Source organism: Labeo rohita, chromosome 1 (genome assembly GCF_022985175.1).
Source record: "Labeo rohita strain BAU-BD-2019 chromosome 1, IGBB_LRoh.1.0, whole genome shotgun sequence".
NCBI classification, from domain to species: Eukaryota; Metazoa; Chordata; class Actinopteri; order Cypriniformes; family Cyprinidae; genus Labeo; species Labeo rohita.
The window spans coordinates 961,495-984,478 of NC_066869.1; the positions used below are offsets into that span (position 1 = coordinate 961,495).

The 22,984-nt window shown below is 35.2% G+C and overlaps 2 protein-coding genes across 3 annotated transcripts; both read left to right on the forward strand.

Moving 5' to 3' along the window:
• Positions 1 to 914: 914 nt before the first annotated feature.
• Positions 915 to 9,237, forward strand: LOC127163923 (NACHT, LRR and PYD domains-containing protein 3). Of its 2 annotated transcripts, XM_051107482.1 has the most exons (8): positions 915 to 925; positions 1,630 to 1,728; positions 2,218 to 4,092; positions 5,216 to 5,389; positions 5,496 to 5,669; positions 7,968 to 8,141; positions 8,220 to 8,266; positions 8,515 to 9,237. In XM_051107482.1, the coding sequence occupies exons 2-8, from the start codon at positions 1,661 to 1,663 to the stop codon at positions 9,078 to 9,080; spliced, it is 3,078 nt and encodes a 1,025-aa protein (XP_050963439.1). In that variant the 5' UTR covers positions 915 to 925; positions 1,630 to 1,660; the 3' UTR covers positions 9,081 to 9,237. The 2 variants fall into 2 exon arrangements, with proteins under 2 accessions (XP_050963439.1, XP_050963429.1); XM_051107472.1 differs by lacking the exon at positions 5,496 to 5,669 and having other exon boundaries at positions 8,515 to 9,235.
• Positions 9,238 to 12,544: 3,307 nt separating this feature from the next.
• LOC127163939 (protein NLRC3-like) lies at positions 12,545 to 22,936 on the forward strand. Its single transcript, XM_051107516.1, has 4 exons — positions 12,545 to 12,592; positions 14,658 to 14,808; positions 19,649 to 21,535; positions 22,816 to 22,936. The coding sequence occupies exons 2-4, from the start codon at positions 14,681 to 14,683 to the stop codon at positions 22,919 to 22,921; spliced, it is 2,121 nt and encodes a 706-aa protein (XP_050963473.1). The 5' UTR covers positions 12,545 to 12,592; positions 14,658 to 14,680; the 3' UTR covers positions 22,922 to 22,936.
• Positions 22,937 to 22,984: the final 48 nt, after the last annotated feature.

The following is a 22,984-nucleotide window of genomic DNA, read 5'->3' on the forward strand; positions in this document are numbered from 1 at the left end:
GTGTAACAAGATAATCCATACAACACATAATCTATTTCGGGGCTTCCCAAACTTTTGGACCCAAAAAAATATTGAGGATTAGAAAACGGTTGACATTATTGTAATCTTATTCAAAAGTTTGATATGACAGAACTTGAGTATTCACAAAACAATCATTTTATTTTATAGTACAAGTGTAAAATTTCACTACAAATATTTCTCCATTTACAGACATTAAAGAGTATATAAAAAATATCCATAAAAACTTAAAACATGCTCACTGCAGTGCAGATATGAACTTTAATTCATGCTGCGTGTGTTCTTACACTCTTTGCGGTGTTCAATGCAGAAGACGCTCTCATGTTACCAGAGGTGGACGAAGTACACAAATCAAGTACTTGAGTAAAAGTACAAGATACCCAGGAAAAGTACTAATTTTAGTCCAGTAAAAGTATTATGTACTTAAGTATTAAAAGTAAAAAGTACTGTTTGATGTATGTTTATTTATTTAGCAATCCACTTAATCCAATTTGCTAACAAATCATTCAGTGCGATTTAACAGGCTAATAATACTTAGTTACTGTCCACCACTATCCACCACTGCATGTTCCTTATATTCTTAGGCTGTTAAAGTGTGTCAAAAGTGCTGGAGAGACCCAGCCTGCCAATGAGAGAGTACAAATATGTGGAATCAGCCCTGAACATACTGAGAATTGCTGAAGGACATAAATTGACAATATCAATAAAAATGCTCCACCCATACTTACAATAAATGAAACGGGAGGCAGAACTAAAGGAAAATAACCTGAATTATTTTTGTATGTTTTCTCTGAATCTGGTGTCAAAGATCTTCATCTCCAGAACCCAGCTATGTGTCCATGAAGAGTGATGAATCATTGCCTCAGCCTCCCAATTTTAGTGATGAGCCAGTGACCTCTGACCCCAGGTGAGGATAAGCAAGCAGTGGTGATTTAACTGATCTAGTATAACTGGGAAAAGACAATAAATGTAAGGGCCACACACACACACACACACACACACACACACACACACACACAGATTAGTATGTTTGTATTTTAATTTATGATTTGCCTCATTTTAAATAAATACTAAAAACTGAGATGAAAAAAATACTTCAGCCAGAAATGTACTTTTGCTATGGTTAAATAAATGGTAAGCAATATCTTCAAAAGATTTATGCATGCAGATCATTTGAATCAGTAAACTGTGTTGACTCAAGAACAGCAGCAATCCGCTTAATCCAATTTGATAACAGATTATTCAGTGCGATTTAACAGGCTAAAAATTCTTAGTTACTATCCACCACTGCATGCTCCTTTTATGTGTGTAGGGGAGAGCAAAGCACAGCACAGCCTTTTTGATGTTCTCATTTTTTGTGAACTAGATGGGGTTCAGAGGGTTTTTTTTCCACATTAATTTCACACACGTTTTGTGTAAAACCAATCTGACCTCCTTATGAAACCAAAGGTCAAGAACTCTCACAAAACAGATGCCATGCACCAAAGCAATAAAACTCACTAGTATGAAGAGTAAATGAAAGTGCAAAGGACAATGCCTTGCCCATTTATGACCCCTCCTTGCTTATTTATGACCCTTTGCTAATTTATGTCCCCCTCTCTGGTGTCAAAGATCTTCATCTTCAGATCCCAGCTGTGTGTCCATGAAGAGTGAAGAATCATTGCCTCAACCTCCCAATTTAAGTGATGAGCCAGTGACCTCTGACCCCAGGTGAGGATAAGCATGTGATTTAACCGATCTAGTATAACTAGACAATAAATGTAAGAGCCAAACACACACACACACACACACACACACATACACACACAAAGATCAATACGTTTGTATTTTAATTTATGGTTTGCCTCATTTTAAATAAATACTAAAAACTGAGATGAAAAAAAATACAGTCAGAAATTTACTTTTGTTTTGTTGAATAAATGGTCAGCGATATCTTCAAAAGATTTATCCATGCAGCCACCACCCAACCAGGAATACGCCACTGAAACTGGGATGAGACAAGAAATATGAGAGCCAAAAACACACAGAGAGATTAGTTTAATTTCGGATTTCACCTTAAATCTGTGGACAAAAGTTCAATGAAGTTTGATCAAGTTATTAGTTATAGAAAAACAAGACTGACATCTATATTTATTTACATTTTAGTTGTATACTTAGATCAAATGATTTGTTTTTGTAAAGATTTTTTTTTCTCTATAGAGTGGATAAAGATCATCAGACTGGAGACCAGGATCTTACTGAACCAGTAGACAATGAACTACAGAGAGTCAAAGACCAGCACAAAGCCAGCATGAAAAACAAGTATGAGAGATTATTTGATGGACTGAAACTCCAGGGGAATCAAACCCTCCTGAACAGGATCTACACACAGCTCTACATCATAAAGGGAGAAAATGAAGGAGTGAATGAAGAACATGAGGTTTCACAGATGGAGAAAACAGGCAGAACAAAACACTCACAAGACACTCCAATATACTGCAATGACATCTTTAAAGCCTCACCTGAACCAGGATGTGAGGAGAAAGACCAAATCAAGACTGTTCTGACTAAAGGCATCGCTGGAATCGGAAAAACCGTCTCTGTGCAGAAGTTCATTCTGGACTGGGCTGAAGGAAAAGCCAATCAGGATGTAGGTTTCATGTTTGTGCTTCCATTTCGAGAGCTGAACTTGATCCGAGATCATCAGTACAGTCTTCACAGACTTCTGCTGGACTTTCATCCTGAACTTCAAGATCTGGACTCAAAGATTTATGAGGAGTGTAAAGTTGTGTTCATCTTTGATGGTCTGGATGAAAGCAGAATCACACTGATGTTTTCAGATGATCAGAAAGTTTGTGATGTGACTGAGACTTCATCAGTGGGTGTGTTGATGTCAAACCTCATGAAAGGAGACCTGCTTCCCTCTGCTCTCATCTGGATCACCTCCAGACCAGCAGCAGCCAATCAGATCCCCTCCAAATACATCAACCGTCTGACAGAAATTCAGGGATTCAATGAGCTTCAGAAGGAGGAATATTTCAGGAAGAGAATCAGTGACCAGCATCAAGCCAGCAGAATCATCTCACACATCAGAAGAGCAAGAAGCCTCCACATCATGTGCCACATCCCCGTCTTCTGCTGGATCTCATCCACTGTGCTTCAGAAGCTCCTGAAAGAAGATCTGAGTGCAGAAATCCCTCAAACTCTGACTGAAATGTACATCCACTTCCTGCTGATTCAGATCAACATGAGGAATCAGAAGTATGAAGAAAGAGATCCAGAGAAACTCCTGCAGTCCAACAGAGAAGTGATTGTGAAACTTGCTGAAGTGGCTTTCAAACAGCTAATGAAGGGGAATGTGATGTTCTATGAGAAGGACCTGATTGAGAGCGGCATAGACGTCACTGACGCCTCAGTGTATTCTGGGATTTGCACTGAGATTTTTAAGGAGGAATCTGTAATACATCAGAGGAAAGTCTACAGCTTCATCCATCTGAGCATTCAGGAGTTTCTTGCTGCTTTCCATGTGTTTTACTACCACATTAGCAGCACTACAGATGTATGTTTTGATTCACTGCATAATTTGTATAAAAGAGTAGTTAATAAAGCACTCCAGACTAAGAATGGACATCTGGATCTGTTCCTGCGGTTCCTGCTGGGCATCTCACTTGAGTCCAATCAGAGACTCTTACAGGATCTACTGACACAAACAGAGAACAGCTCAGAGAGCATCAGAGTAACCACACAGTACATTAAATACAAGATCAAGAGTCTTGATGATAATGATGGACACTATGTACATGAAATCAAAGAGCAACACAAACAAGTTAAACATCTCTCCACTGAAAGATCCATCAATCTGTTTCTCTGTCTGCTGGAAGTGAAAGATCAGACTCTGTCCAGAGAAATTCTGGAGTTTGTGAAATCAGACAAACACTCACAGAAGAAACTCTCTCCTGCTCACTGCTCAACAATTGCCTACATGCTTCAGATGACAGAGGAGCCACTGGATGAGCTGAACCCCATGAAATACAACACATCAGATGAGGGGAGAAGAAGACTGATACCAGCTGTGATCAACTGCAGAAAAGCTCTGTGAGTGTTAAGTTATTAGAAAATGAAGAATCATGTCTAATAATGAATTTGCACCTTAAGAATTAACCATTTCTTAAATAAGAGATTTTCTACAAAATAACAAGCTTAGAGTAATATGGGGGTCATGACATTTTTGAAATATATGATTATTGAGGTTCACTTATAATGTTAGTAGTTTTTTTTTTTTTTTTTTTGCACAAAAAGTCATATTTTCAAATTATGATTATTTTCACTTAGTCTGACTCTTGTCAGTAAATGTCTGCTGTTAAGATTGTCAAACATCATTACACCTCTCTCATCACCTCACTGCTCACCACTGCTGGAGGCTTATTTTTATTTATTTTTTATTGCTTTTTTTTCGTCATGTACATACACCATACAAAGAATGTACTAATATAGGCATACAACTTGTAATACAGTGAGAGACAGAATGAATCAAACAAACACGACAACAAAGGAGGAGCTAATAATCAGAATTACATTTAGTTTAGTGTTGAATGCTTTAAGGTAGTAATTTCTTAAACATATTTTCCTTTTGCTGGAGGCTTATTAAAACTGGTAAAGCAGGTGTTGAAGTGCTATTCTAGAGGTGTTCAGATGCAAATATTTACTATAGTGCAACATCACAAATGTGTTGGTTTAATCAAATGATCTTTTTATAGTAAGGAGGAATTTTTGAGGCCTGACACTTAAGAGTATTTATATAGTACAGTGACATTATATAAATCAAAGTATCAAAGAAAGTTTGATTCCTCATGTTATAGCCCCCAACTAAATGCATTCAACAACCAGTAAAATGACAATAATTGCAAAGATGTGTGGAGAGGATCCTCTTAACATTCATATTTCAAAACCCAAATTTTATTGTCTTCAGAAGAACATTGCTAAATTTGGCAGTTTGAAACATTTATATGCAGTATGTAAAAGATCTTAATGAACCTGCATAATAAATGATAAATTGATCAGATTATCTCCTCATGCTCAGGAGCTCATCTTATTGTGTTTTAGGATGGAATATTACAAATATTTTGTTCCAGGTTCCTGAGGACAACTGACAACTTTCTTTGCATGTATTTATTGTTATTATGGTTTTAATTTTATGTTATTATTTAATCTCTTCTAGTTTTTCTGGCTGTAATCTCACTGCTCAGTGTTGTGAGAGTTTATCATCAGCTCTACAATCCTCAAACTCTGTCCTGAGAGAGCTGGACCTAAGTGACAATAACCTGTTTGATTCAGGAGTGAAGCTGTTGTCAGATGGACTGAAGAGTCCAAACTGTCAGCTGCAGATACTGAGGTATTAGGAACATATAAGAGATCATTTACAAGCAGCTGGACATGATTTTGATGTGTGTGACTATAGATGATCTGACTGTTAATGTGTGTGTTCTGCTCTCTTTCAGACTTGCTGGCTGTAATCTCACTGCTCAGTGTTGTGAGAGTTTGTCATCAGTTCTACAGTCTTCAGACTGTTTCTTGAGAGAGCTGGATCTAGGTAACAATGATCTACATGATTCAGGAGTGAAGCTGCTCTCAGATGGACTGAAGAGTCCAAAATGTCAGCTGCAGATACTGAGGTAGGTTTTAACTGGTATATGTGCTATATGAAAAGGCACAGTGGACATGTATTTTTTTCCACTGCATGAAATAATGCTCTTTATTAAAGTATTCATTTTTAAGACTAATTATTTTGTAATATAAATTATTTTTATATAATTATACATTAGAACATATATTTTCAGTTCTGCAATTTTTCTAATGATGACTTGCTTGAGTTACAATATTGCTTACATTTGCAACTCCTGTGCATTTTCATCCAGTTAATAAAAATTGTGGTAACACTTTACAATAGCTTTCATTAATAAATCATTACCAAACATTATGTAATGCATAACGGATCATTAGTTCACATATATTCACAAATCTAGAAACTTAAAATGATGCGCTTGTTAATGTTTACTAATAGATGTATTAAAAATTACTTCATAATTAACATTCCATGTAAATTAAAATGCTTATAAATGTAATTAAACTTCTAATTCATGCACATCTTTAACAGATGTTATTTAATAATTAACTATCAACCTTTGCTGCTGTTGATGTGTGATAAGGGTAAGGTTAGGTACAGGTTTGGTGGTATGGGTAGGTTTAAGGTTGGGTAAGGGGTCAACAAGTGTACAGGGTTAATTTGATTACTATAAGGGAACATGTTTCAGTCTGTTTATACTGCATTACTTTGATAAATGATAAATGAAGTTTACCCCCCTCCCCTCTCTTCTGTTTATGTATGACTCAAGGAATATTTGGTTTAATGATAGACAATTAGTACACTAATATAGGTGTTGAGATGATAAAAAATGTGTTTTGCACCCAAATTACAATGTGCTAAACTTAACTAACCACTCTTTACAAAAACATTGTTAAAGTAGCTAAAAGTCCAGTGCCAATAAAGATACTAAAATATGTTTATAAACATTTACAATTGATGAATAGTCTCCACTTTATATTGGGTACTGCAAAAGCATGAACAAATGATTAATAATTGATTTGTAAAGATGTGAAAATAGGGTGAATTCTAGTCATTTGTGACACTTTTTGCCATCAAAATGACTGGTCATAAAGGTACTAATGATTAATAAATGTTTATAAACATTTACAGTAGATGATTAGTTTTAGTTAGATTGGGTACTGCAAAAGCATTAACAAATAATTAATAAATAGTAGTAGAAGCCTGCACAACAAACAAGGACCAAATATATGACCTTTACAGTCTGTGATTATAAGTTAATGAATATATTAACATGAGTGCTTAAAGTGCTTAAAATTACTATTTAAGCTATATTTTCACAACATTTGTAAATGTAAAAATGAGCATTAGCTAATATGTGAACTAAAGTTTACTGACATTTGCAAGCATTTAAAAGTACATTAACAAATAAGCTTGTAAATATTGTATACTTTTTGTTCAAATAATTTGTAGATTTTTAAAACGCATTTAAAGTTTAATGACATTTGTAAACATTAACTAATGATCTGTTAAGCATTATATAATGTTTGTTAATGATTTATTAATGAAAGTTATTAAAAGTGTTAAGTGTTACCATAAAATTGTTACTGAAAATAGAACTTTTGCATGAATGCACACTATAGCTGTGTTTAAATGGTCACATTTTGTTTAAATTTGAATGGAATCATTCCATTTGATGAATCTGAACATAATGTTTACATGAACGCTAAATAAAGTGATCAGATTGATGTGCGTGTTTATATGTCACAAGCTTCAAATCAGATTACATTTTTTGAAGAACACACTGCACAAATATACTTAGTTTCCCGCTGTTTTGCATCCTTCTTTTCTTTGTTTTAAAAAGCAAATTTTATATTTATCTATTTTGGTCCTAATTAGGAGACAACATGCCCAAAGCTTTCTCCAATGATGTTGATATTAATAAAGCAGTAAAAATGCTCAATTGTTGGACAATGTTGTCCTGTACCACTTAACAGGTGATGAGTGTAAAGAGAATTTTAGATTGACACAACAGTGATTTATTCTCTTCAACAACACCAGCTTGTTCCATGTGTCATGCTTCATTATGTCATTTCTACATCATTGCACATGCACAAAACTTCCCATTTTTGGTTTTCAATCTGATCAAGTGTCTTAAAAAGATCCTACCCCTCTCAAAATGTTTGAATTTGTCATTTTTATGATTTAGGTGTTTATATGGAGCATTTTCATTGGGTTGTACTTTTAAACCCATTGTAAATGGAATACAATGCTCCATGTAAATACACCTTCTAAATGATTTCCACACAACTGTTAAGTGTTGATGTGTGTTTTTGTAAATGATGACACTGTTTTGATCCATCTGTAGGTTGTCTGGCTGTATGGTGACAGAGGAAGGCTGTGGTTATTTGTCTTCAGCTCTGAGTTCAAACCCCTCACACCTGAGAGAGCTGGATCTGAGCTACAATCACCCAGGACAATCAGGAGTCCAGCTGCTCAAACACAAACTGGAGGATCCAAACTATAAACTGCAGATACTCAAGTATGTTTGGCAGTGTGATACATTGATCTGTGTGTGAATGATGCAGATCTACATTAATGTGTGTTTGTGTGTTTATAGTGTGGATCATGGAGGAGAGATCAGGATCACAGCAGGACTACGAAAGTGTAAGTCTACGAAAAAAGCACACGCACATTGATATGTCTATCTTTGTGAAAAAATTCATTTGTATATTGCAATCCTCATCCCATTAACATAACCTTTCCATCACAGCTAAGTGTCTAACCTTAATCTAATTCTAAACCTAACCCCTACGTCAGTTTTAACCCTCAAACAAAGAAGTGTCAGAAAGAAACCAGCCAAAGCATCCTCACCTTACTCAGTTTGTCCACTCTGATGCTCCTCTTGTGTTCAGATGCCTGTGATCTCACACTGGATCCAAACACAGCACACACTCGTCTCATTCTGTCTGATGACAACAGGAAGATCACACATGTGGAAGATCATCAGCCGTATCCTGATCATCCAGAGAGATTTGGTGAGGAATCACAGGTTCTGTGTGTTGAGAGTCTGACTGGACGCTGTTACTGGGAGGTTGAATGGAGCGGAAATAATGCTGTTATATCAATGTCATACAAAGGAATCAGCAGGAAAGAAGGGAGTGACTGCTGGTTTGGATACAGTGACAAATCCTGGAGTCTGTACTGCAGTCACGAAGGTTTCGCTGTCCGTCACAATAATAAGAGCACTAAAATACCTGCTGTCCATCCATCCTCTAATAGAGCAGGAGTGTATGTGAACTGGTCTGTTGGCACTCTGTCCTTCTACAGTGTCTCTGACACAAACACACTCACACACTTATACACATACAACACCACATTCACTGAACCCCTCTATGCTGGGATTAAGGTTTTATTGAAGGCTTCAGTTTCTCTGTGTGAGATTACAAAGCAGACACGCACACTTGTAAATCCTCCTTGATAATGTCCACATGCACACAAAAGCCTCATTCTGATAGAATCAGTTTTCTAAATGAAGTTTGAGTTGCAGTGCTTATCATGCACTGTTTGTGATTTCATGTACCAAATCAGACAGGATTAACATATCCATGTTTACTATCGAGCTATGAGTGAACATTTTCCAGATGTGGGCATCAGGTCATGTGCTGTGCTTGCATGCAGCATATATGATGGATTTGTCTTTTGAATAATTGTTTATTAAGATAATTTTCATCTATTATTAAAAAAAAAAAAAAGCACAGAGCAAAATCTAGAGAAGTATCTTACTCTTTTATGACCCTGATCATATTTGGGTGGTCTTTATTGATTTTTTTTTTTTTTTCATCAGATACTATTCTTATTGAAAACAAAATAAAATGTAAAAAAAAATTATAAAAATGAAAAGGTTGTGGTGTGCAGATAATTGCACCAAGTGTAGCTGAGGTAGGTCAGAAAACTAGAGCTATAACTATAACTATAGTGCATTTATTTTCCCACTGCCATTACATGAAAAACTTTGTGGAAAGACTTTTTTTTTATTATTTTTTATTGAGGACATTTATAAAGATTTTTCTTTACTTTGAGAAAATGTTTTGTTTGGATTTGTTAATTGGGGGGAAAAAGGTTACACTTTATTTTAATGTGTCCTTGTTACAGTGTAATTATACATTTAAGTAATGAATAATATTCATTCATTACATGTACTTGCTATATGGTTAGGATTAGGATTAGGTTTTGTTTTAGGGTTCCTTGTATGTATTTATGCATAATTTAATTGTTTAATTGTTATTATAATACTAATGTGTAACAAGGACACCCTAAAATTAACTGTTACCAAAAAAAAAATATTTGCAGAAAATAAAAAAATATATTTTTTATTCTTATTTTAACAACAATTTATATACATAAATGTAAATTCTTAAGTCAGAAGCCAATTTTTATGTTTTGCTTGCTGAAATACAGCATTACTTTGGGACTAATTTCTCAAGACTTGATGAAGACTTTAAAATTAATTGAAATTTGTACTTTTTATACTTTCCTTTATTATTATTATTTTGATTAATTATATACCCCTGTCTTGTACTCTTTTTTTTTTTTTTTTTTATACTATTATTATTATTATTATTATTATTATTGTTTTATTGCAGTTTTGGCAACAAAAATATTACCTATGGAGCCTTTGCAAAAACAATGTTCTGAAAAACAGTGCAGCTGGACCCTAAATCAGCCATTTGAACAAAATTCAAATGAATGAATTAGTGACTTATTTACATAAAGACATTTACCAGTTTGATTTTCTTATTTAATCTATCAATTTAAAAAGTGATAGTTTACCCAAAAAGAAAAATTCTGTCATCATTTTATCCATTTATTCATGTTTTTTCCAAACCTATCACTAATTAAAATAATTTCTCTCTAAAGCTACATTTTGTAATGTCTACTTGATTTTTTTTCTCCCCCATTTAACACAGTAATGGCCTTAAATGATCAATGATTTTGAATCTGTACTAAATGGCATGGCAGATTCAGACAGGAGTAAAATCACAAACTATGAAAATCTTCATCAGCATCTATTCTTCTGAAATGATTGTGTTTTCTGCTTTATTAGGTTTCCAGAAGATGAACTCATGATTTGTAGCATCGCGGACACGCATCCCAGAGCCAGTGCTACGTGAGGTTTTGTGCTTAAAAAGTATACACATTTTTATTTTTTGAAAAAAATTACCAGTCGTTTTGGTAGATAAGAACCTTCTTCCTCAGCTGGGATCATTTAGAGCCCTTTGAAGCTGCATTTAAACAGCATTTTGGAAGTTCAAAATCGGGGCACCATATCAGTCCATAATATTTATTTCAATTAATTTAAATGATAATATAATACTTAAATATTACATCTAATTTGGATAGAAAGGGGGTTGCAAATTTTATAAATTGTTGCATAGATGAAAAAGTGGACTTTTTCTGTGTTTAACATGCAAACATAAGTGCAGGTCACTGAAATGCATAAATCCACATCATCTTAAGCAACCCTCCCAGAATGTGTTTATGGGCTTAGTGTATCCCATCATGCATCATGTTATCTTTTCATGAAAACTTTTTGCCGGAATCTCGTGGGAGGTCACGGAAATCTTTCCACTGTAAATGAAATAATAATATAATACTTAGATATTACATCTAATTTGGTAGAAAGAAAGCGTTTCATGTTTTATTAGTGCAAAGATGAGTAGTGGTAATATTTTTTTTGTACAACATTTTCAACTGCTTTTTATCACTTAATTAGAAGCACCACACATTAAACTCAAGGTCATTTGTTATAGTGACTACTGAACAGACACTTAGAAGTTGATTTTAAAGTGCAAAGTATTGAAAATAAAAACAAAATAAAATGCGTTTTATAACACTTATAATTACACTAAAATATCTAAGTTAAAGTAAAGCGGATATTTTATTTTATGTGTTTGTAAGCAAAGACACACAGAACCTGTTCAGGGTCACTTTGAAAAACTGAAATTAATAAATATTTCTGATCATGAGCAATCCTCCCAGAATGCGTTTATGGGCACCACGCAATTTCTACTTTCTATTTGAAGGCTTTTATTCAGGAGGCCATTTTATATACATGTTACACACTCCAGTGCAGTAGGTGGCGCTAAACACAATGGCGATAGACTGAAAAAATGAAAGAAGGCAAATGGGTGGGGTTGATGTGTTGTTATTTAAACATTGAGGCCTCTTGAGCATCCGGCAAAATGTTAAATTTAAAGTAAAGCCTCAATAGGTCTACAGAATGGAAATTCACTTTTCGAAGACTTAAAAACTGGCACAAATACCACACTGCAGTAAGTTCAGTTAAAGCTTTTGATATCTTGTTGAAACATGTTTTAGTCTTAACGTTACGAATAAAAACTACTATAACAAAACAGCACAAGCAATTATTAGTTGCGCAAGGCAAATTATATGTATAAAAAGCAGAAATCTTTCTTTAAAGACTCAGAATGTGCATTTTGTCATTTGTAAACATAGTGAACGTCCGATGTTTGACTACTGTAATGTATATTTTTAATAAGGAAGGACTGAAATTAAACAATAACAGTTTACATGCTTAGGACGTTTGTGTTGTGAGAATGTACAGTGAGACGTCACATATGAAAACGCTGACCTGTTAGGTGATGTTTTCACATTGAAGTCGTATTATTTCCTATTCATTCAATAGAATGTTTGTGAGCACTAGGGAATAGCAATATGGCGGCGCAGTGGCTTCATTTCTATGACGTCATGAGCAATCCAGTTCTCTATTATAGATCAGTGGTTCCCGCCCCATTTTGGAGATCCCGGGCTGTAGTTTTATGTACTTGGAAAAATGAAAGAAGGCAAATGGGTGGGGTTTATGTGTTGTTGACACCTGAGTCCTCTTGAACATCCGTCACTGTGTCGAAACCGAAAGTAAAGCTTCAATAGGTGTACAGAAGACTTAACTGACACACATACCACACTGCAGTAAGTTCAGTTATAGCTTTTGATATCATGTCATATTATTGTACGATGTTTCATATTCGCGTTGTTGTCATAGGCTACTAAACTCGTTGTCGACAATATTGTCAGAAATTAAGTGGCATGTAATAATATCGAGCTTTAGCGATTCTGCTTTTAGTTTAGCTTAATTTATGGATTCTTTACAGTTTAAAATATGCACGGGTGGGCGTTCAGGTTTGGTGATAACATAGTTTATAGGCAATTTTATTTTTTACGGTTTAACTGGTGTTCATGTAAAGTTGTGACTTTTCGCCATACCTGAATGATCTGCTGCGGATTCTGTCAACACCTGATTCTCATCTCATAACATTATACGACACTAGATTGACATTTTCTGGTCAAAATAACCTACTTTATAAATCACTGATGCTTTCGATGAAGACGTTTTAATCATTGTATGATATGTCATATCATGATATCATATCATATCGTTAAATTGTTTGATTTATAGAGTGTGTGTGTGTGAATGGGGCAGTATATTAATTAAAGTATTGTGCTATGCAAAAGGCATGTTTCTATATAAAGTATCTAGTTTGTTTCAAAACATGAAATAAAAGTTCTGAAGTAAAATTTTGACACAATATGATGTCTGTTATCTTACATGCCTGTATAGTTTGTTGTTGTTGTTTTCCTATTATCATGAATTTCCTGAATTCCTTGTGGTGAAGTACCCCCTTTTGAAATTTTGCAAAGCAAATTTGGAGTTGACATCCTTGCTGAAAAAATACAAACAAACACCTATGCTGGTTGGCTGGTTTATTCTGGAAATAGCTGGTTTTAGCTGGTCTCCAAGCCTGGCCAAACCCCTTTAAAACCAGCCTGCGGGCCAGCTATGACCAGCTAAAACCAGCCAACCAGCAGGCATCAGTGTCACATAAAATTATTCCAGTTGCCTTGCATTTCTGCAAAGACAGTGTTTTTGATGAACTTTATTTTAGCAAATGTCTTCATCAAAAGACTATGGTTTATGGCTATGATGTTGCATATTATATGGAGGAGCAACATTTTGACAAAGATGTCATTCAAGTGTCATACAATGTATTCAGATGAAACTATCAGCTTGTGAATAATATGGGTACTTTTGCATACTAAAACACAGAAGACTTTATAATGGTCTGTACATCAATAACCCTGTGTATCTTGTTTCTTTCATGTCATGTGCAGTGTCAACATATCCTAAATTTGTTCATAGTAGGCCCAAGCTATATACTAAACAGATTACAATACACAAACCTTATGTTTAATGTCAAAACTGTGTGGCCATTTGTAACTTGAATGTATGAGGTTTCCGGTGTCATTCATTTAAAGTCATTTTAGCTGCACAAAAACAGTCCATTTTTCTGCTTTATATTACAAACTGGTATTAGATTTCATCATATTTTATTGCATTATCATAATCATAAACAAACGTCTTTTGTATCACAAATAATTTCAAATGTTACAGTCAGTATTAATTTGAACACAATTACATTAATTTTAATATTGAACCATCAGTATTGTAATAAATAAATTTAGTGGGTCTGTTCTTCATAGTGGACATCAGGACCAGCCATTTGCTGCACCACTGAGTGATATGCACACAGCCATATTAAAGTGGCTATTCTGTGGTATTTTAGCATACAGGCAAGATAAATAAATGATGTCAGATAACATTCCAAGTTTAATGTGATAATCTTTGAGAAGGGAAAAGTGAAAGACTTACAGTCAGATGGATGCATTAGCGTGCAATATTCAAATGTTAAATATTTAAAGCAGCTCTCATCCAGTTTCTCTTTCGCTCTCACTTAGTCTCTTTTCACTTACTATACTGTGGTGAATCCTGACATATGAATCACTACATAGATTTAGTGCCATTTACTTCATGGCTTTGCCATTTTGGTGCACAAAAGGATCCTCCACAAACTGCTTCAACAAGGTTGGAAGCACAGAATTGTCTAGAATGTCATTGTGTGTGTTGTTTGTTTTTACTGGAATAGTCAGAATGTTATGTAATTTTATGTTATTTGTTCTCTTGTGTTTCCATATGCAGGTCATATTTGTCAGTTTGTCATTATGGAGAACAGAGAGAGCAGTGAGAGATCTTCATCTCCTGATCACAGCTGTGTGTCTCTGAAGAGTGACAAGTCCAGGACTCCTCCTCCTTTTAATTTCAGTGATGATCCAGTGACCTCTGACTTCAGGTGAGACACACAACTACTACTACTTTATTAATGCAGGGATCTAATCATTTACAAATGATTGATCCCATTGTCAGATGGCTGAGTGTGATTAGTGAATTGTGAAAGGCTGTTTTTTTTATTAAATATAGTGTGCATGTACTGTATGTTAGAGTTAAAAGATACTGCTCATGACTCAGCATTTTCAGAGCAGCTTAGTATCAGTTTGGGAAACAGTTGAACATCTTATTTATTTCAGTGCTCATATGTTCACTCAAGAAGTTGTTTGATACTCAGATTTAGACAAAATTACCAGTTCACACAGAGATGATGGTCTTTGGCATTCACTGTTTCATCATATAGACGGACTGAGAATGGGATTCAAAAATCATGCAGTACTGTTAACTAAACAAACAATTAGAGACAGTAATTATTCTCATTATTCTCAAGTCATTCTTTCATTTCACTAATCAATCTTTTTTTATTATTAAACACAAGGGATCATTAATGATGCCTAAATTATAATGTGCAAATTCACACACAATGTATCCTTAATTTGGCCAGAATTGCAGGTGCATGTCTTAATATACAAGCAGGTTTAGAGAAAATATGAAATAAGTTGTTAATAAATGTCATTATTATATTCCTGGTGTCCCTTAATTGTTAATATTAATGTGCCTTTGTATAAGTCACAGAATAATTTTACATTTCAGATGAACATGTTTTACAGGAATTCTGCGTTCTGCTCTGTCTGTCATCAGTTATTCAATTATTCAATTTAATTGTCAAAATAACATTTTAAATATAATAGCTGATTTAGTGTTTTATAAATATATGAATAAGAAGAAGAATTATATTATATTCTTACACTCTTAAAAATAAAGGTGCTTCACGATGCAATAGAAGAACCTTTTTTGTCTAAATGGTTCCATAAAGAACCTTTAACATCTGTGGCGAAAGAAGGTTCCTCAGATTATAAAAAGGTAAGAAAGAGATGGTTCTTTAAGGAACCTTTGACTGAATGGTTCTTTGTGGAACCAAAAATGGTTCTTCTATGGCATCACTGTGAAGAACCTTTTAAAGCAACTTTAAAACCTTTTAAAACAATTTTTAAGAGTGTACCCCAGGTAGGAGGTTGTCTTACACTTCTTTGAATATTTAGCGTTTTGTGCTATAACAACTAAATTAGCAAATGTTTCTAATTCTTTGCTTTAATCACACACTGGCTGACACATCATCATCATCCTGCACATATTTATTTATTTTGACTGTTTGTTTATTTATAAGGGATAAAAACTAGGCATTGTTACACACAGACAACCAATTCCGTGTACATAGGGCATAAAGTATAAAGCTAGTTTGCAGCCCTTGTCACTGGTTAGGCTTTTACATAAAATCAAAACAACCAAATAAAAAACAAGCACAATCATCACAAGGAACAAAACAGGTACAATAAACATACAGATAACTATGTGTGTGAATGTTGAGCATGTTATCATATACAGTGGCCTCCACTAATATTGGCACCCTTGGTAAATATGAGCAAAGGTGGCTGTGAGAATAAATCTGCATTGTATATCTTTTTAATATTTCGTTCAAAAAATTCACAATATTCTAACCTATCATTTAAGTAAAACCATGGAAAGCAGGGGGGGGAAATCTCATGAAATAAATGTTTTTCTGTAGTTCATGTTGACCACAATTATTGCCACCCAGTTATTGCAACGTCCTTTATTCAAGATAACAGCTCTGAGTTTTCTCCTTTAATGCCTGAAGAGTTTGGAGAACACCTGACAAGAGATCAGAGACCATTCCTTCATACAGAAAACTCTTCAGATCCTTCAGTTTCCAGCTCCACGCTGGTGCTTCTTCTCTTTAGTTCACCTCATGCATTTTCTATAGGGTTCAGGTCAGGCAACTGGGACGGCCATAGCAGAAGCTTCATTTTATGCTCAGGGACACATTTTTGTGTTGATTTTAATGTTTGATTTGGATCACTGTCCTGATGGAAGATCCAACCACAGCTCATTATAGAACTTCTAACAGATACAGTCAGGTTTACATTTTTTATCTGTCGGTATTTGTTAGAATCCATGATGCCATGTATCCGAACAAGATGTCCAGGACCTCTGGCAGGAAAATAAGACCACAACATTAAAGATCCAGCAGTGTATTTAACCGTGGGCATGGGGTACTTTGTGCACCAAACCTGTCTTGAGTGTTTGCTGCCAGAAAACTCTTTTTTTTAGTTTCATCTGACCACAGAAGCCAGTTCCATTTGAAATTCAAGTTGTGTCTGGCAACTGAATATGCTGGAGTTTTTTGGATGAGCAAGGAGGATTTTTCTTAAAACGCTCCTGAACAACATGTGGTGACGTAGGGGCTGTTTGAATTTTTTTTTTAGTCTTTTGACCCCAAGACTCAACTAATCTCTGCAATTCTCCTACTGTGATCCTTGGAGAGTCTTTGGACACTTAAACTCTCCTCCTCACCACGCATTAGGACGATACAGACACACATCCTTTTCCAGGCAGATTTGTAACATCATTAGTTGATTGGAATTCTTAATTATTGTCCTAATGATGGAAATTGGGATTTTCAATCCCTTAGCTCTTTTCTTACAGCCACTTTCTTTTTTGTGAAGCTCAACAATCTTTTTCTGCACATCAGAACTATATTATTTGGTTTTATTTCTTGTGATGGATGATTAAGGAAATATGGCCTTTGTGCTCCTCATATTTATAATCCTGTGAAACAGGAAGTTATTGCTGGCCAAAAAAAAAAATACCAAAATCATACTCCTAGTCATTCTAGTGTGCTAAATAAATGCAAATATGAATGGGAATATACTTCAGAGATATTTTACTCATTATAATTTCAAAGGGTGCTAATAATTGTGCCCAACATGCATATGAGAAAAACATTTATTTCATAATGTAAGTTTCCCCCCAATTTTAATTGTTTTACTTCAATGAAAGGTTAGCATTTTGTGAATTTTTTGAATGTAAGATCATAAAGATAAACAAAGCAGAATTATTTTCATAGCCGTCTTTGCTCATATTTACCTAGGGTGCCAATATTAGTGGAGGGCACTGTATAAGCCCATATGCAACTTAAAGTCACAAACATGAAATGTAATCAACCTGCATACAGAATTTTTTTTTAACTTGACCAGCCTGAATAAGTCTGAGGCTGGTTTAACTACTATCCAAATATGCTACAATTTAAAACTAAATCAGCATTGTTCTTAGGGTAATCTTACCCCTACATATGTTAGCTATAACAAATTTTTATGTAATATTGTTATTGTTTGAAATTGTGAATATACTGTTTCCAGTAACTTTTCAAATGTTATGTTTGTGCTTTTAGACATGGAAATGGAAGTGGAAATGGGAATTATGCTTATTATTTGAATTGTAACTAGAATTGTTTAGTTGACCTTTTTATTCATACATATCAGGGTGTACTTTTACCCATGAACTCTCTTGTAATATACAAAATGAACCTGCACCCTGTTCAGGCACTTTTATATAGTTCATTCAAACAGTATTATTTAACATGTCTACAGTAGTTAGAGTAGTTGGCTACCTTGAAACCAATGACAGTGTCTCTTTTGATTAGGGCTGCCCCCTAATAGTCAACTGCTTCAATCCAAATTTTATAGTCGTTTAGTCGCAAAAAAATAAAAAAAAAATCACAGAAGAGGTGAAGTCACATAGTCCATGACAGTCAGATTATTAACAGCTGGTCTGTGTGGTAATTACAGTACACTGGTCAGGACATGCAAACGTTTAAAATGGTTTAAAATGATCTGATCTAGGCATGTAAAGCATGCAGGGACAGTGAAAATGAAAAAAAGTGACAATTCAAGTTGTTTGAGATGTTGAACAAATCAGAATACAGTTGGGGTTGGGGGTTATATTATGAATATATTGGGGTTTATATAAATTTATCTCTGAGAGAAACCAGCTGTCCTCAAAAAGGTTTAGATGCTATTTTTTTTCTTGCCCTCTGTATAATACATATTAAAATAGTGTTTGTAAGCACAAACTTACTACTTTGTTTACAGCGGTAACTAAGAAAATGCTATATTGTGGCAGTTTTAAGCACCACCTGCTGTTAGAAACTGAATTTGCATCTTATTCAGCCTGTCTGATGTTATTGTTTTGTTTAGATATGTTGTGTGTAGCATAGTTTCACAAAATTAAATTCAGACCTTTTTTTTTTGCTAATTTTCAAGTTATACAATCAAAAATGTGCAGCATTTTATTATTTGAAATAATGACAATGATTTTTTTTCATTTACAGTTTGTCTTAAATCTCAAAAATAGTAAATCATATTGTGAAATCAGTATTGTAAATTGTATTGCATTGTGAGATGAGAGAATTCATTACATCCCTAATCTGATCACAAACAGAGGAGCAGAAACATTGTGATTTAAACGTGGTCATCCTGCAAGTTTCATATCTTAAAACGTCTGCAAATAAGCTTGCTGGATCAGGTGTGTTTGATTAGTGTTAGATATAAATTCTGCAGGGCTGTGGCCCTCCAGGAACTGAGTTTGACAGCCTTATTATACTTCATCTCACCATAGGCCCTGCTCACTGGCATGTAGACAGAGTGCAAGTGTCACGTCAAAACCGAATAGAACCCATTGTAATCACCAGTCCTGTCTACACTGGATACAGTATAAATATGCACATTTGTTTTTACTTTAAATTTTACATTTTAACCTGAAATTGAAGTGTACAACATTAATTATACAGGAAAATACAACATCTGTAACATCTGTATTGATTTAATATGTGATTAACATTTTAATTTTATTCATATATTAAACCTTTTTTTTTAATGTTTCTGCAGAGTGTTTAAAGATGGTCAGGCTGGAGACCTGCAGCAGGATTCTCCTCAAGCAGTAAATGATGAACTACAAAGAGTCAAAGACCAGCACAAAACCAGCATGAAGAACAAGTATGAGAGACTATTTGAGGGACTGAATCTCCAGGAGAATGAAACCCTCCTGAACAGGATCTACACACAGCTCTACATCATAGAGGGAGAGAGTGAAGGAGTGAATGAAGAACATGAGGTTTTACAGATGGAGAAAACAGCCAGAACAAAACACTCACCAGACACTCCAACCGACTGCAATGACATCTTTAAATCCTCACCTGAACCAGGATATAAAAAAAAGAAGAAGAAATACCAAATCAAGACTGTTCTTACTAAAGGCATCGCTGGAATCGGAAAAACCGTCTCTGTGCAGAAGTTCATTCTGGACTGGGCTGAAGGAAAAGACAATCAGGATGTAGATTTCATGTTTGTGCTTCCATTTCGAGAGCTGATCCGAGATCATCAGTACAGTCTTCACAGACTTCTGCTGGACTTTCATCCTGAACTTCAAGATCTGGACTCAAAGATTTATGAAGAGTGTAAAGTTGTGTTCATCTTTGATGGTCTGGATGAAAGTAGAATCACTCTGATGTTTTCAGATGATCAGAAAGTTTGTGATGTGACTGAGACTTCATCAGTGGGTGTGTTGATGTCAAACCTCATGAAAGGAGAGCTGCTTCCCTCCGCTCTCATCTGGATCACCTCCAGACCAGCAGCAGCCAATCAGATCCCCTCCAAATACATCAACCGTCTGACAGAAATTCAGGGATTCCCTGAGTCTCAGAAGGAGGAATATTTCAGGAAGAGAATCAGTGACCAGGATCAAGCCAGCAGAATCATCTCACACATCAGAAGAGCAAGAAGCCTCCACATCATGTGCCGCATCCCTGTCTTCTGCTGGATCTCATCCACTGTGATTCAGAAGCTCCTGGAAGAAGATGTGAGTGCAGAAATCCCTCAAACTCTGACTGAAATGTACATCCACTTCCTGCTGATTCAGATCAACATGAGGAATCAGAAGTATGAAGAGAGAGATCCAGAGAAACTCCTGCAGTCCAACAGAGAAGTGATTGTGAAACTTGCTGAAGTGGCTTTCAAACAGCTGATGAAGGGCAATGTGATGTTCTATGAGAAGGACCTGATTGAGAGCGGCATAGACGTCACTGATGCCTCAGTGTATTCTGGGATTTGCACTGAGATCTTTAAGGAGGAATCTGTGATTCATCAGAGGAAAGTCTACAGTTTTATCCATCTAAGCTTTCAGGAGTTTCTTGCTGCTTTCCATGTGTTTTACAACCACATTAGCAGCACTACAGATGCATGTTTTGATTCACTGCATAATTTGTATAAAAGAGTAATTAATAAAGCACTCCAGAGTGAGAATGGACGTCTGGATCTGTTCCTGCGGTTCCTGCTGGGCGTCTCACTGGAGTCCAATCAGAGACTCTTACAGGATCTACTGACACACACAGTGAACAGCTTAGAGAACATCAGAGAAACCACACAGCACATTAAATACAAGATTAAGAGTCTTGATGATAATGAAGGACTGTATGTAGATGAAATTAATGACAGACACAAACAACTTAAAATGCATCTCTCAGCTGATAAATCCATCAATCTGTTCCTCTGTCTGCTGGAAGTGAAAGATCAGACTCTGTCCAGAGAGATTCAGGAGTTTGTGAAATCAGACAAACACTCAGAGAAGAAACTCTCTCCTGCTCACTGCTCAACAATCGCTTACATGCTTCAGATGTCAGAGAAAGTGCTGGATGAGCTGGACCTCAAGAAATACAACACATCAGATGAGGGGAGAAGAAGACTGATACCAGCTGTGATCAACTGCAGAAAAGCTCTGTGAGTGTTAAATTATTAGAAAATGAAGAATCTTGTCAAACAATGAATTTAGTGCCTTAAAAGGGAAACATGTCCTAAATGAGAGGTTTTCTTCTGAATAACATGCTTAGAGTAATAAAGGGGTCATGACTTTTTTTTCATTATTTTAAAGGATTTGCTCACCCAAAAATTAAAATTAGCCCATGATTTACACACACTCAATGCATCCTAGGTGTATATGACGTTCTTCTTTCAGACAAATCCAATCAGAGTTATATTAAAAAATGTCCTGGCTCTTCCAAGCTTTATAATGGCAGTGGGTTGGTGTTTTTGTTCAACAGTCCAATAAAGCACATCCATCCATAATAAAAACGTGAATAAAGGTGGGTGACTAAAGGGGGGTGAATAAAGGTCTCCTGTAGTGAATCGATGCATATTTAAGGAAAATGTTGAGTAGTTTGGATCGCTAAATATAGCTGTCATTTCTATTGTAAATCGGTTGAATAATATTAAATGATTTCCAACTTCCATTTTACCTCTCTTTCAATGTAAAAATGATGCTTCATGCTGGAATTCACTTTCTGCTTCTGTGAATAGTAAACCTTGCCTACTTAGAGTTGATTTGCCATCTCAATTATTTTGACATTGACAGGCACTGTTAGACTGCTGAAGTAGACCTTTAAAACTTTTTAAACCTTTCATTAACTCACTGCTTACCGCTGCTGGAGGCTTATTAAAACTTATCAGGTAAAGCAGGTGTTGAAGTGCAGCATCACAGGGTAGAAAAAGTAGAAAAGAAAAGAGTAGTTTTGGCAGCTTAGTTTTGTCAAATGATCTTTTTACAGTGAGAGGAATTTTTGAGGCCTGAAACTCACAGTATTTATAGAATACAGTGAGATTATATATATATATCAAATTACCAAAGACATTTGATTCCTCATGTTATGGCCCCCTAACTAGATGCAGTTAACAATCAGTAAAGTGACAGATGTGTGGAGAGGGTCCTTTTAGATTCATATTTCAAAACATTGCTACCTTTTTCCATATGTAAATATTTGAAGCACAGCAGAGCAGTAGCTGAAGAAACATTCAGGAGCTTGTCTGATCTCTGATCTTAATGAACATGAATGATAAAATTATCAGATCATCTCCACGCATTCAGGAGTTCATCTTATTGTTTTTTTTTTTTTTTTTACAAATATTACAAAATTTACTTCCAGGTTCCTGAGGACAAATTTCTTTGCATGCATGTTATGTCATTATTTTTAATTTTATGTTTTATGTTATTTCATCTCCTCTAGTTTTTCTGGCTGTAATCTTAATGAACAGTGTTGTGAGAGTTTGTCATCAGCTCTACAATCCCCAAACTGTGTCCTGAGAGAGCTGGATCTGAGTGACAGTGGCTGAGTGATAATGGACTGAAGACTCTATGTCAGTTGCATATACTAAGGTATTTAAAAACATATGAGA